The sequence below is a fragment of the Petaurus breviceps genome, unplaced genomic scaffold (assembly GCF_028583685.1).
Source record: "Petaurus breviceps papuanus isolate PSGF00001 unplaced genomic scaffold, PetGlider_PUasm1.0 90977, whole genome shotgun sequence".
Lineage (NCBI taxonomy): Eukaryota > Metazoa > Chordata > Mammalia > Diprotodontia > Petauridae > Petaurus > Petaurus breviceps.
In genome coordinates, this window is record NW_027187391.1 from 20,539,885 (window position 1) to 20,555,763 (window position 15,879).

A 15,879-nucleotide genomic window follows, 5' to 3' on the forward strand; every position below is an offset into this window, starting at 1 on the left:
TTGATCAATCCAGATTTCATAGTCCATTTTATATTGAAATCTAATCAAATAGGCCTAATTATAATAGTTACTAATTCTAATAGAAGAGTTATTCTATAATAGAATATTCATTAATCAGACTGCTCAGAGAATGGTAAGCCTTCATTAAATTTTCTTTTGGGTATGTTGTTTTCTGGGTAGCCAGAAAACTTTTTTTTGTTTAAATGTTGATTCAAAAACTTTTCTTAACATATACAGGCAATGGGGTATAGAAATACATCTTGCCCTACAAGAAAGTAAGGGGGAGATGGGGGGAATATAAGAGAGGGCAGATTGGGGGAAGGGATATTTAATATGCTTGCCATCTTGGGGTAGGGGGTAGGGGAGAGATGGGGAGAAAATTTGTAACTCAAAATCTTGTGGAAATGAATGTTGAAAACTAAAAATAAATTATAAATTACAAAACCCCCAAGCCCCCTTTCTAATATGTATTAATCCACACTGCATGAAAGTATACTAGATTGAATGGAATTTAATCTTTCCTTGATTCTGAATCTTTTAGTATTTGAAAGTGGGAATTCTAAATGACAATGTTCATCATATGCTACCATAGCTGCTTGATTGTAGAACATGTCAGAGACAAGGACCAATTTGTACTGATGTTAGAAGCTATCTTGAGAGGTCTGGATGAAAAAAAAGACGTGTTCAAACTAGCAGCTTTCTCTATAGTGTTTCTTCTCTCCCAATAGTAGAATACAGGGGGAAAAATCAGTTAACTGATGATTAAGATTAGTAGATTCTGATGGATTGAGATCTTTAAAGACCATTGGACCTGGAATCCAAAGCCCTGACTTTGAGTGTTGGTTTGCCATACAACATTGTTAGGTCATTTATCCTCTCTAGGTTTCACTTTTCACATTTGTAAAATGAGGCAGTAATACTGATTACTCTAAAAGTTTTAATCTAGGCAAATTTATGTAAGTATTTTAATATCATATTGATCAAAAGTAATATTAATTTTTCTACATGCATGGCCTTTTTTTGCTGGGGGGAGGGGGAGAGGTGTATATATATATAGTTGAAAGAAGGCTAGGCTCAGTGTCAAAAAGACATGGTTTTAAGTCCCATCTTTGACACATACTGATTATATGAGTCTGGCCAAGACTCTAAACCATTCAGTGCATAAAACAAGTTTAAGACAATAGGTTGCTGACTTGCACTGGTAGAAGGAATTTCCTCATATGGAAGTTCTCTATCCCAGTGAAATCAAAGATCTAGTCCCTATCGCTAAATACATTTGTAAACATATCCAAAGCATAGGGTATCTGACTAGATGTGGATAAGGCCACAAGGGGATGAGCATGTGGGCAGGAAGGCAGGGTTTACATTTGTATACTTCCTGGTTATTCAGTAATGTGGGATCTAAAGACAGGCCCCTCAAATGTTGGGCAGTCTTTTTATGGAGGATTTATGGGAAGGCATGGACAAGGATCAAGTAGGATGAAAAAGGCTTGGATGATTTGTGATTTGCACTATTGGTCACCTCATATTAATTAGAAAGTATCAAAGTATGAGTTTTAGGATAGTTGAAATCCAAAGATTTAACTTTGTGTTGTCTGTCATTAAATGTGAGTTAAATGGATACATGTAAATGTCATACTGGGAGATGGGGTCTGGAAGAATTTGACTTATTCCCTAGATAGGTCCATGACCTTTAAATTATAATAATAATGATAGCTAAATTTCATTCAGTACTTCAGAGTTTACAGAGTACTTTAGCCATATATCATTTGATCCTCACCACAATCCTCTTAGTTAGGTGTTTTTTTATTATTGTTATTATTTTACATGTGAGAAAAGATCTTAAGCTTACCCAGAGTCATATAGCTCATAAGTGTCCGAGATGGGATTTGGATTTATGTCTTCTTGACTCCAAGTCCAGCACTTTAATTCCTCTATCACCCACCTGTCTCCTCGATATGTTTTGCCTCTTGGTAGCAGTAGAAACTGATGCTCTGACAATATCGGTATGAGAGGATTGGTTCGAGATGAAAATGGTTGTGATGGTTGTGGTGGCACTAGCTACACTTGCTATTGTTTCCCTTTTGCTAGCAAAATAAAAGGTTTGCATAAATGTAGTTACCTTCCCATTTCCCCTTCTTCCTCACCTCCTTTGTCAGTTATGGCAACACTATTGCTTGGAAGATGGGGAACAGAAGATAGAAGAAGAGAATGTTGGGGTTTGAGGCAGATCCAGAGCTAGAGCCTTACCAGAAATGGACTTCAGTTATAATGACTACTATAGTTGTGCATTATGGTTGAATGACTCAAAGAGTCATATATTTAGGATAGTAGTGATCTGACAGGCTCTAGTGACAATACTAACTGATATGATGAGGAGCAGGAAATCTTGGCATACAATAAAATAACGTAATGACTATCAGGTGAGAATTGTTCATTTCCTGAGTCAATGAATTAACAAATATTCAGTGTGTACCTACTAAGCGCCATATCTGAATACACTGAAGAAGAATCATTCTTAAATTGGTTCCAATGAATCAGACAATTATTTCTATGAATAATCACATATACAAGATCATATATTTCACATGTAGCAATGAGACTGGTTGGTGTGTGTGACTTATGGGAGTTAGCCTGATTGCTTTATAGCTAATTCTTTTTTTTTTTTTTAAGCAATTGGGGTTAAGTAACTTGCTCAAGGTTTCACGGCCAGGTGTTTCTGGGTGAGTGCTAAGTGTCTGAGCCCGGATTCGATCCCTAGGTCATCCTGACACTGGAGCCAGTGCTCTTACTTGCTGTGCTACCTGGCCGCTCCTATAGCTAATTCTTATGTATGCCTGACTGAATAATGAAGTTAGAACTGAAACCTTGTAGAGATCAGTTTTCTTTAACATTAGCTATGTTTCTTGGTTCAAGTCCAAACATTGTTCAGAAATCAGCAGTTTCCTGTTTAGCTGATCTCAGTATTAGTCAGTTTTGCTTTAACTTACTATATGCTGGAACTTAAGTCCATAATTGACAAATAGCAAATGAATAAAGTCTACATGTGTGAACATTTTAATTCTCAAACTAATAGTTTGTTTATTTAAATGAAAACAAATGTCAACAAACAATGGTGTTTGTTGAGTCTAGCAAAGAGATAAATGATGTTTTTATTTACCCTTTTGTTCCCAATGTTAATTGTGTTTTTTAAACACCCTTTTGATGTGCTAAGAATTCCCGAGAAGAATAACAGCTGTTAGTTAAATAACTTCAATCTAGCTTCAAGGAATAGTCCAGCTGAAAGCCTAAGGGACTTTTTGTGTAGAAATCAATTGATGGAAAATGGAGGTAGCTATAGTTTCTTGATAAGAATCCTGGTTTTGGAGTCAGATGGCCCTTGGGTTTGAATTCTAGCTCTGTTCTCCACTGACTTTGTGAACTTGGATTGGCTGTTTCTTCCCTTAGGACACTAGGCTACATAATCTCTAAGATCCTTTCCAACTCTTAATTCTGAGATCTTCTGAAGAATTGCCAGCTTTATGCTTTTGAAATAATAAAGCAGGAACAGATTAGAATGACAAGATAAGGTAAAAAACCCAACAATTATTATCTATGCCTCCATAACAGGAAGACATTAGCCAATCACTAGATTTTCGGAGCTGAGCAGAAGACCAATGTGGACTATAGACCATAACTGCAGTTGGCAGAAGGGGTGGGTATGGAGGGTAGCATATGATCCTTATTAGCATCCAGTCCAGTCAGGAAAAATGAAGGGCAGGAATGTAGTTTAAGGGCATAGTAGACAATGACCAGTAAATTAAAACACATTTGTCAATGACTTGTAGCTAGTTATTGGTAGAGGTTAATTGATTTGCAGTCTTCAGTCATAACTACACATATTTTTTATATGGAGAGGATAGAGAAAGAAAGGAATAGGAAGAGGATGAGAAAGATGCTGTATTTACAAATCAGTCTTACTTCACAATCCTTATTTTACTTAATATATACAAAATAGTGTTAGGTTTTTTATGTTTCTTCAACTTTACTGAAAGTAATATTATTAAACTACCTTTGAATATAAGCATCTTGGAAGCAGAAATTCTTTCATTTATATCTTTGTATTCCTTGTGCCTGGCATATTATAGTTGTACTTAATAAATGTTTGTTGATTGATGGGTCCCAAAGGAATCTCAATTTAAAAAGCAAAATGGACTTGGATCATCTATCCTTGCTTTAAAAGACATAGAAAATACATATTGAGTCAAAGCTATATGTCTGGGAGAGAAAGTATTAACATCTGCCATGATTGTGTTCAGTTTTATTTCATCAACCCAATCCAATCCAACAAGCATTTATTCTATGTGTAAGGCACTACACCTTATACTAGGGGAAGCAAAGACAAAAAAGAAAGGCCCTGTTTACAATTAACCCTTCACCAGTACTATAGTGTACTTGAATAGTGCTAGGAAATCAGCAGATATGCAATACAGGCTTATTGGATGTCTAAACAAATCTGTGGGCATAAAGAAAGGAACACCAATAACTTGATCAATGATACTAAAGTAATGTAGTATCTATGAGAGGGTGTCATTTGAGATTGAGCTAAATTGGGGTCATAGTTCCTTTCCATAGAATTCTTTAGGATGATTTTCTGTCCTCCCATAATGCTAGCATAGAAGTTTTCTTTGGAGATAAAGCAGGTGAGATTATAAATTGGATACATATTATTGTAGTGACACTTGTAAGACAATGGATGGAAATCCTAAAATAGGAAAACAAGTAAATCATTTTAACATTTTATGCCTTGGCTGGGGAAAATAATACACACATATGTATATATGCACATGTACACACATATGTATTCACACACGTGTATACACACATAAAATGTATATACACATAATATATGTATATATTTTAGATGTATATTTATAGAAACATATGTATATTATACACATTCTATTTATATGCACATATGTATATAATATGCCTATATACACACATATATGATATATGTATATATGTAACAAATCTATTTTGCATGCATTGTATATATACATATACACATATATACATATGTGAAACAATAGTGTTTAGACAGTGCAGATGGTAGAGAAGTGCCTAGGGACAGACAGCCACAAACCAAGTTTATTTTAAAGTCTTCAGAAAGCAGCAACCTTGACAGGGCTAAGAAGAGTGATAGATCAAATATTTTATCCCATCTACTACGACAGGAAGGTCAACATGGATCAATGTAATTCTGTGCTCCATATTCAGAGATGTTCCATCCTGGAGTCGGCTGTCTCCTCTGTATAACACTGGTTGATTCCTTCAGTTATGGTGACATCAATCCCCCAAGGAGATCCATAGACTGAGAAAATATGGAGAAGAAAAGGCCTTTGATGAAGCAACAGAAAGAGTTGGTATATGAGGAAAGATCTAAGTTATGAAGTAGCTCTAAGTTGTCTAAGAAAGGAGAGGAAATATATAGTGTGTTTAGTAGTTATTATTTAGAATAAATTAGTATTTAGGATTTATATCTGTGCTGGTATAACTTGAATTAATGCAATGAAATTAAGAAAAACCTTAATAAATACCTTGAAACACACTATAAGGCTTCAGATCTTTAAATAAAAATAGATTAAAAAAAGAAAAGAAGGCAGTAATGCATTCTAGATTAGAGAGGAAATAGATTAGTTAATTTAACAGGGATTCATGAATGAAAGAATAACATTTCCCCCCAATGGAACCAATAATTAATATCACATTTTAAAATAAAACAAAATAAAGCAGAACTTTAAAAACTATCAACAAATATATTTATTATGGTGGCTTTTTTTCCCACTAGATATACCTTGTTAAAGAAGTAATATCCCTTGGATTCCTCATGGATCATAAAGTAGATAAGGAAGCATTTTTTTTTTCCCAACGTGAGAGGGAAAAAAAAGACAACTGCAAAAACATGTTACATTTTCTGTGCTCTATTTTCTGTTCTTTATTAATTCAGCCTTTTCTCCTACAAGTATGGGTTTGTTTGTTGTAAGTAATGTTTGTAGTGTAGATACATTTCGCAGTTTATATGACTCCGGGGACAGCCCAGACAGGAGCACTGATGAAGGAGAAACCCGTCATAATTCCTTAGAGATTAGAGTGCTGCTCCACTGGAGCAGAACCACTGGTTCTTCACAGTTTTGTGAAGCACAAAAATACTCTCCATCCCAGCAGTTTCTTCCACTTTTTTTCCTCTCCCCATTCTCACATAATTGTTACTATCCACTCTAGGGTTTCTTGCAGGCAGGAGTACAGGATAAATACAAGGGAACCAATTTTAAATCAGTTTCAGTCCTGATAAACCATAGGACAGGAAATGTCAGGGCCTAACTGAGCACTCTTGGTATCTATTCATCATCTATTCATCAACACAGAGCTGTTGAACCTTGGATTTCCATTGTCCTTTGATAGCTTTTTTTTTTTTCTCTTTTCCCCTCCACCCATCTCCCATTTTTTTTTTATGGTACACCACCATTTTTTTGAAGGGATACTGTGTCTTTGACTTAGTAGACATCTCTTTTGCTTCTTACTTAAAACAATAGCCTGAAAATTATTTTATAAAGAAAAAAATGTTGCTTCTCCAGATGCCATCATTATAATGTTATATCTTATATCTTGTTAATAATTATATACAAAAAATTCTTAGGTGTCTTTTACAAATGCACAGAAGCATATAAGATAACCCCTTGAAAGTATCCCTTCTTTAGACTGCTTTGTACTCGTGGCTCCTGAATGTCTTGGTTATTAACTATGTTTGTATGGAGAGTATAGGAACTATCTGGAATGTTGTTTAGATGGAGCAGTAACTGGTAGCATTTTCCACTTGTGGTTCTAATGGCTAGAGCACCTGTCCTGGGAATCTGGTGGAGATAGCAGCATCATAAGTCTAAAACAATCACATGAGACCTTTTAGTGTACAGTGCTGACTAATACCGATTTCTGTTGTTTATCTTGGACTTTTCGTTTCTTCTGCTGCTGTTTGTCTTTATTTTCCCGTTGATCCCGGGATTCTGTACTGGGCTCCTGGCCTTTGTTCTCGGGTTTTGTTTCCTTACTTTCTTCTTTACTTAGCTTTTTTCTTTTTCTCTCCCTTCCTTTCTTTCCTGAAACAAAAGGTAAACACGTGAATTAAAAAAAGAAGAAAAAACCCCATATACACATTCAGATGTGCTTAATGTTTATTTAGGTTCAGTTTTCCAAAACCCAGCTAAACATCTCTCAGCAGGTTATGTGCAATGAATCTTTGATCTAAAATGTTACCACAGTTGTAAGATATTCACTATTTTACCAAAAAGAAAAAAAAATCGATGACTAAGCTAAGACAAATCAAGAAACATTTACTGAGCACTTACACTTTACCAGACACTGTGCTAAGCTCTTGAAAACTGAAAACTGAAAGGTAAAAACATTCTCTGCTCCCAAGGATAACATGCAAACTGCTATGTCCATGCAATGTAACTCCTATATCTCTATATTCTATATCTATTTATCCTATCTCTCTACCTCTATTTATATACATATGAGAGGATGCAATATCTACAAGGGTTCTTCTTCCTGAAACCACATCCTCCCCTGGAATTAGGTTAGTTTTTCCTAAAAATTGACAAAACTGTCTTTAGGACCTGATTAGCTATTGTGTCTCCTTTGACTCTGCTTTCTTATAGTCTCAAGTTGTATTGATGTGATTTCCTGTTCACCTAGTGGGCATAAAATGGCCCACTCATGTTAATGGTTCACCTTTAACAACAGGGCACATTGGAAATAATCTCAGAGGGAAAGCAATAGCATTGAGGGTGCCTAAGAGAGGCCTTCTGCAGAAAGTAGCATGTGATCTGAGACATGAAGGAAGCCAGGGATGTTAGAAGGTAGAGATGATACTGACATTGAATATTTGGTTATTGCTCCTGATTTTATGAACTGGATACAATAGAACTTGTTTCAAGTGTTTCTAGTTTATGCAAAATGTCATATTTTAACATAGTTGTTCTTTAAAAAAAACACCTTGCTAAGTATGGGTATTTGCTAATTCTAAGTGGAAATTATTAGTGTATTTCTTAAAAGAATATCTAAATTCTACTTGCAAATCATATTTTCCAACTTATTCATTACATGTATACGTAACACATGATTCTAGACAAGAATTCGTGTCTATGACAAATGTTGAAAGTAGAAATATTGCTGAATGCAAGTATACACATGTCTTATTATATAACCTAAAGACTTAATGTTGATATTACTTAGTGTATCATTTTTTTTTTTACTGGAGTTAACATTTCTCCATTTATGGTATTTTCAACAGTCCTTAATTTGCCTCCTGCAAGACCTGTCAGAAATGTATTCCATAAGATTCATCTTTCTGTTATCAATCAACAAACCTTGATTGAGTTCATACTATATGCAAAGTACTGAGGATTGGGTGTTTTGGGTAGAGGAGAATAAAGAAGTATAATATATATGGTCCTTGCCTTAAAAGAACTTATGATCTGGTTGAGCAAAAGGAACAACATGTATGTATATAAAGATAACCAATAGTACTAAGCAGCTTGGTGATGTCACAAAGCAAATGTTATGAAACATTTATGCTATAGGGATTCAGAAGAGGGAAAGGTTACTGTGGACTGGAGTGTATAGGGACAGATGGCTTCCTGGAGAATTTTGTACTTAAACTGGTCACTAAAGAATGGGTAAAAATCAAATAAGTGGAAAGGAAAGGAATTCTTGCCAGAGGGAATTCTATGAGCAAACTTTATGAGTAGAGATATGTATGCACTGGAATGATATATTTTGACTAGCAGATTCATGTAGGTGAGTTGTAGAACAAGAGGCTGGAGAGCTAGACGGAGGCCTTGATTTCTACACCTAGGATTTTGGATTTTATACAGTGTGATATCCTGAATTTTGTTAACAGGACCAAAGTTTCAGTTTTGATGGAGACTTACTAGCCATATGACTTTAGGCAAAGTCACTTAATCTCTCTGATCTCATTTCCTCATTGTTAAAATTCAGGCAATAGTGAGTGTCATTAACTACCTCTTAAGGTTGTTTTTAAAACTTGGAAGTGCTGTGTAATTGAGAGTTATTATGTACAAAGACAAAAGAAAAGAAAAGAAATAATCCCTGTTCTCCAGGACCTTATATTCTACTGAGAAGGGAAATACAACATGTACACAGAAAAATAAATATAAAATATATAGAAAGCAAATACAAAATAACATCTACTCAGGTCCCTGCCATATATGCTAAAGTAGTTTCCCCCTAAATCTTAATGAAACTATACTCCAGACTCCATTAATTCATAGAGTAGTTTTACCCTAAATCTTATGAAACCATCCTCTATGCTTCATTAGTCTGTATAGGCTAGAGTAGTTTACCCCAAGTCTTGATGAAACCATCCCCTGTGCAGACCAGGCATCAGTGAGGGAAGTATGGAGGCTGGGGAGCTCTGTCCACTTAAATCAATGCTGTATCTTTGATGAATATTTCTTCTATCTTATTACGAAGTGAATTTCCTTTTATCAAATATTATGTGGTCCAAAAAAGTTGTGTTTTATTTTAAACTCTAGACTTGAACCCTTGGACTAACCAAGGTCAGGGTGGCCCAGAACATGTGGCTAATGGAGTCTATTTAGTTCTTTTTAATGAGATTAGAACATCATCAACTATTTTTGTGGACTATAGAACACTCAACAGAACACAAACTTTCCCCACTTAATTGAATTTATTGTTATCTAGACAATTTTAGAGATCAAAATAAAAAGGTACCAATGATAGAGCTTATGAGAGCTTTCTGATTGAATATTTAGCCTAGACTAAAAAATAAATAAATAAAACTTTTCTGGGTTTTTGAAAGTAAAAAAAATCACAGCATAAGAGGTAGGGGACTCGATGTAGAACATTGTATATACTGTCAGACTTAGTTGATGTTTGGGTTAGTTTTGCTGAACTGCTTTTTTCTCCTTTTTTATTTTTTGTTACAAGGGACGCATCCCTGGATTGGGGAGGAGAGAGAAAAAAAATAATATATCTGAAAATAAAGGTGAAAAACTAAAGATAAAAATAAAACACTTTAAAAGTTACAGTATGCAGATCTTTTAAAATATTAATTTAACTTTGTTTACATGAAGCCATTGTTTCAAATGTTTTGACAAGTATTGATGCATAGCAGCAATACAAACGTTTGATTAAAATGAAATATTTGTATATGCTGGAAAATGTCAAATGGTCCTGCCTCTGTGGCCTCTAAGTTAGTTGATAAGTCTGAGTCAGCAATGTTAATATTGTGTATGGTGCCATCTTTATAGATACATAACATTTTCTGTGTTGATATAACTTTAAACCAGACTTCTCTCCCTGACTTCATGACTTACAATGAGGATGGTGCACTTTTCCATGGTGTTTTTAGGAATAAACTACTTTTCAGAAGGATTTTCTTTTCTTTATTAAAACCTACTCCAGCAAGTGTGTCATATTTATCAATGAATTTCAGGCTCAAACTAGTTAGTGAGAATGGGAGCATAGGCCTTGACCATAAAGAAAACAAAGTCACACTGGTTCCCCTATCTTACTGTGTTAGAACTTTTTTTGCCCACTGAATATCAACTCTACCATTCTTTTCAAAGGTACAAAGAATGTTGGGTGTAATAATGTAAAATAATGTAAAAATATCTTATGTGAACAACTAGTAGGAAACCAGTACATTGTTCATTGTTGTTGCCCAATAGGCTATAAAATGTCCTATACCATTCAATCAGGCCCCAGGAATTATCTCTTTCATGAATTGGGGAGCCCCTAGATAAAGGAAAATGTCTGATGTGGCCTTTGTTTTGATCTTGACTCATATTTATGACTAGTTCACACTTGAGCTTAAGCTTACACTTTAAAGTGGTACTGGGGCACAGGAACTCAAAAGGGCTATAGAGAAAGGAAGTGGGAAAGAGAAAAGACAGGGAATAGGACTTGTTTCTCTGGAGAGATGAATGAATAACTAACTATGTAGTTCTTTATTCCTGACCTGGCCACAGGGATTGCAGTGGATAACTCATAACTGCTAGGTCAAGCCAGGAGCTACAAAAATGGAAGCTACCAGTAGTGGGTGAACAATGGTAGAGAAATGGAGGTATTCTCAGATTATACAGAGACCGAAGGAGGAAGCCATGGAAATCAGAATCATTGGGCAAAAGGGACATAGGGACATGATGGTGAGGCTCAAAACAGACTGACTTTTGATTGCTTTAATGAATAATTGTTATATATGGTTAAGAGACATTGGAAGACCACATTTTCTGAAGAATTGGAAGTGAATATCTTATAGAAGGCAATAGAGATATACATGGGTGAAAGCAGGCTGTAACATATAATGGGAAACTTCAAATAAAAATAGGAGTTAATTACACAATCATGGAATTACGTGATTACATGTTAATATATTAACATGTTAAAAATAGTTAATTACACTATGATAGAAAAGAAGATGGGCTAGTCACATGTCAAGTGTGAGAGAGGACTGGTAGATAGCTCAAATGTTTTTCTGGTACCCTCACCATATCTAGAGAAATCAAGAAAGGCCTCTAGGAGGATACTGGCAAGAGCCATAAAAGATGGGCAGGCGTGCATGGGTAGTGACCTGCACATTGGAAGACATATTCAAATTGTTGAAAGCATTTGAATGAGTCATGTGAGTTGTGCTAGTCCAGAGCACAGATTCAATTCTTTAGTGACATGGAGTTATTTCCCTTTGCAGGAGGACCCCCTGGGGATAGCACTATATGTCTGGAAGACTGTATAAGTCTCTAGGGAAGGCTGACACCACTGGAAAGGGAAGAGAAGCTGGCTTGATTGTTTGAAAGTTCAGAAGTTAGTCCTTTGAATTTTCTGTTGGGTGAAACAAAGTCTTTCTTTTAAAATAAGAGCATAAGGTACTTTGCAAATCTTGAATTGCTGCATAAATGCCAGCTATATTATTAGAACCATAATCATATTTATGATTTTGTTAACCTGAGTGCTTATGTGGATCTGAGGGCATCTCTCTCTCTCTCTCTCTCTCTCTCTCTCTCTCTCTCTCTCTCTCTGTGAAAACCTAGACATCATCCAAATTCTGATTTTTCCAAGGGAAAATCCTGGGTGGGGACATGGGCCAAAGAGATATTTGTTGAGAAGCCCTTATGATTAAATTCAGTTAAAATGAACAAGTTACATAGATATAGGATTTTTCTAAAAATACAGTCAATTTTAGTGGTTAGAACTTCTAAAGACTCTTTTGTATAAATACTATGTTTAATGCTTCAGGTATAGGGGAAAGAAAACTGAATTTGGAGGGAAAAGACCTAGGTTTGAATCCCAGTTCTATAATTTATTGCCTACCGTGTTTCCCCGATAATAAGACACTGTCTTATTAAATTTTTTTTGAAAGAAAAACACCAGAGGGCTTATTTTCAGGGGAGGACTTATGTTGTCCTGCCTCAGCTCTCCTCCCAATGGCGCCAGCAAGCAAATCACTGGGGAAGAACAGGATGACGCGCTCACTGCTGCAGCTCTGATTGGATGCAGCTCGGAGCGCGGCGTGCGTTTCACCCGGGGGGGGCGGTGCATACAGAGGGTACTGTAATGTAGCGTGTAGCACAGGGGATCACCTTCACTACAGTAGCAATCTCAATAGGGCTTATTTTTGGAGGAGGGCTTCTTTTAGAGGAATCTTACAAAGTAAGGGGAGGGCTTATTTTCAGGATAGGTCTTATTATCGGGGAAACACAGTATGTGATGTTGAACAAATCATACAACCTTTCTGGAGGTCCTCTATGATATAGAGTTGGACTTGATGACCAATTAATTTCTTTCAAGCTCTAAATCCTATGGGGACTTCACATTTAGAAGACTTTCCGAATATTAACAACAGAATATACATTCCTTGAGGGCAATAAGTGTTTTGTTTCTTTCTTTGTATCACCAGCTCCTAGCTAAGGGTCTGGCACATAGTAGGTATTTAATAAATATTTATTCAATCTAATTGAACTTGAGAGCCAGATGAACAACTTTTGCCTTCCTAGAACTTCAGCATTACTTGAATCTCACTGCAGTCTATGCACCCAACTGTGGGCTAATCAAAAGATGGCAGGGGGTCTTAATGTGGAGTCTGTTTTTAGAAGGCTGAAAAGCCTAAGTTCCTTACATTTCCATTCTGAGGAACTTTTTGGAGGTGTTCAAGTTCAGTTCTAAAGAAAGAAAAATTGTCAGTGAAACTCTTATTCCAAAGTTCTGTAAAAACTATTGACCCCAAACGAAATGTTATTTTGATGGAAATCATCCAGAAGTTTAGTGTTTGACATTGTTCTCTTGATGATAGTCCAACATCTTACAGCTGTGAGCCCAACCATCATATTTTGGACACATTAGAAATATACTTTTTTCCTTCTTTACTCACAGATTGATTTATATTTTTCTTAGCCATTTGTGACAACATACTCGACGTGTAATGGATTTCTGCTTATTAGCAAACTGATATGATTATTTTTTAAGACAGGCAGATACATTTTTGGAAATTGCCTGAAACTCAGTATTATTGCTCTATTATCCAAGGAATAACTATTTAGTCTGGGAGGTGGGAGAAAGAAGGGGCTGAATTAAAGTAACAGGAAACTAGCTCATTGGATAGAGTTACTGTTCAGCAGACTGCTATTGCACAATATAGAAATTGGACATTTTTTCTAATGGCCCATGCATTAGTTGTGGGAAATACTAAATGCCCTTTTGCATTGATACTCACATTTAAGAATGTAAAATCAAATAGAAGTAATTAAAAGTAGAAATATAGATGTAGTATATTAAACATTACACGTAACTGGTTAATTTAGCCGATACTGATATACACTAAAAAGGGGGCTTTTCTACTGTTTATTGATATGGTGAGGCTTTGTTGACATGGTAAACAATTAAGTGATATCTCTAAACGTTTGTAAACCAAGAACTCCATTCTTTGTTGAGGTATTATTTGTATGTATGTGCCATTCCAGTAACTGTGAATTGTTGTTTCTTGTTGTTGTTGTGCCAGAGCTAGGGGCTTGAGGTCCTCTGGCAATTGAGATTATACTCATTTTTGCCTTGGTTTTCCAGCAATAGGGTGGAGTTTGAGCAAAAATCTCATAAAAGGAGAACTCCCCTTAGCACTGAGATAAGATCTGATCATGTGTTCAGTGAAAGGGATTTCTTTTTCAGCCTTAGTTTTTAAAACATTCCTTGGGGGACCAACCTTTCTCCATTATCTGAGATTGAATTAGATTCTAAAATTATTTATTATGCTCTTACCATGTGACAGGTCTTGTGTGAGGCCCTAGAGATGCAAAGGTCAAAGAATCCAAAATAGTTCTTGATCTCAGGGGGCTTATATTCTACTGGCTTAGACTAGAGTTATAAACCAACATAATAGGACATAGCAGCCCCATTTTTTTTTAAAGACTCTTCTTGAAAATGAATGAAATCTTTCAGAATATGGCCCTATCTTTTAACTACACAGACACCCATACACACTCCACACTGTATCTTCACAAAGGAAAGGATAACAAAGTTAATTATATAGAAGAATTATTTCATGTCACAGGGTTGCATAATTAATAGTAAAATTTTTAATGCTATGAGAAACAGACATTCTTTACCAAAGAAAGAAAAGCATGTTCTCTGGTTTGCCAGCATTGGACACTTAACTTTCAAAATATCACTGTAAAAACTATCAGGGTTTTGAATAGACACATTTGGTACAGGAGCTAGGTTATGACTTTGTACCTTTTGAAATGGTTGACAATATGCAATGCTCTAATTAGAATTATCTGTGTGCCTTATCCCCCTACTAGATATTAAACTAGATATATCAAGGACCTACTCTTAGCTAAACTTTGTTATCTCCCCCAGCCCCTGAATTAGTTCCTTGCATACAGTAGACAATATATATTTTTCAATGAATGGATTAAAGCTCAATGAGACGCTCACTCTACAAAATGATGTCCTTCTTTCCCCCACTCCACCACTCTGAGACCTACAAATGGTACAAAAAGCCCAAATGAGGGAAAAGAATCAACAGGGGAAAAGTGGCACTTGGTTAGTTTCCTGGTGTTTAATAGCAAGTATTTATAAAATGTAAACTTTTCATTTAGATCTGAATCCCAGTCCAGTTGAGTCAGAAAGTAGTTTATTATTGCAGAAAAAAATGAGCTGTGCTCTCTTTAAAGTCATTTAGTTCATTTATTGAGAATTATGAATATAAATTAATCCTTTTTCTTTGTGTTTAGAAATATTTGTATTAAAACACATAGCTAGAGCACTTCTCTGAATGAACTTTTGCTGGCTACCACTAGGGGGAGCCATGGAGCTTTAGCCATTCTGAAGTAAATTGGGAAACATCTATTTTGCTCCAAAAAAAAAAAAAAAATTCCCTAAACTCAAAATATATTCCACATGCCAGAAATCCCAGTGAGTAAACAGTATCAAATCTGTGACTCAAACCAATTAAAGCTGGCTTCGTTAAAAAGCCAAAATGTGCTGCTAAGTCTTCTTTCTTCACTGTTACCAGTAATACCATATCCCAGGCCTATGGTCCCTTCCTGTAATGCCCAAACAGCACACAGTAGGAGGAGGGTTTAGTATATGGCCTTCAATTGTAAATTTGGACCTGCTTGTTTTTTACTTTCTGTTGTTGGTGTGTGTGTGTAGGAAAATTTCCTTCCTTCCTTCCTTCTTTCCTTCCTTCCTTCCTTCCTTCTTTCCTTCCTTCCTTCCTTCCTTCCTTCCTTCCTTCCTTCCTTCCTTCCTTCCTTCCTTCCTTCCTTCCTTCCTTCCTTCCTTCCTTCCTTCCTTCCTCCT

The 15,879-nt window shown here is 35.8% G+C and overlaps 1 protein-coding gene across 1 annotated transcript in view; it reads right to left on the bottom strand.

Annotated features, from left to right (window-relative positions):
• Positions 1-3,809: 3,809 nt before the first annotated feature.
• The window catches only part of RSPO3 (R-spondin 3), a 117,903-nt gene continuing 105,833 nt past the window's right edge, over positions 3,810-15,879 (bottom strand). The window contains exons 5-6 of the mRNA XM_069077446.1: positions 6,967-7,136; positions 3,810-5,353 (exon numbers count right to left, since the gene is read on the bottom strand). Coding sequence (XP_068933547.1) covers positions 5,318-5,353; positions 6,967-7,136 — 206 coding nt within the window. The 3' untranslated portion in view covers positions 3,810-5,317. The remainder of the gene's footprint in view (positions 5,354-6,966; positions 7,137-15,879) is intronic.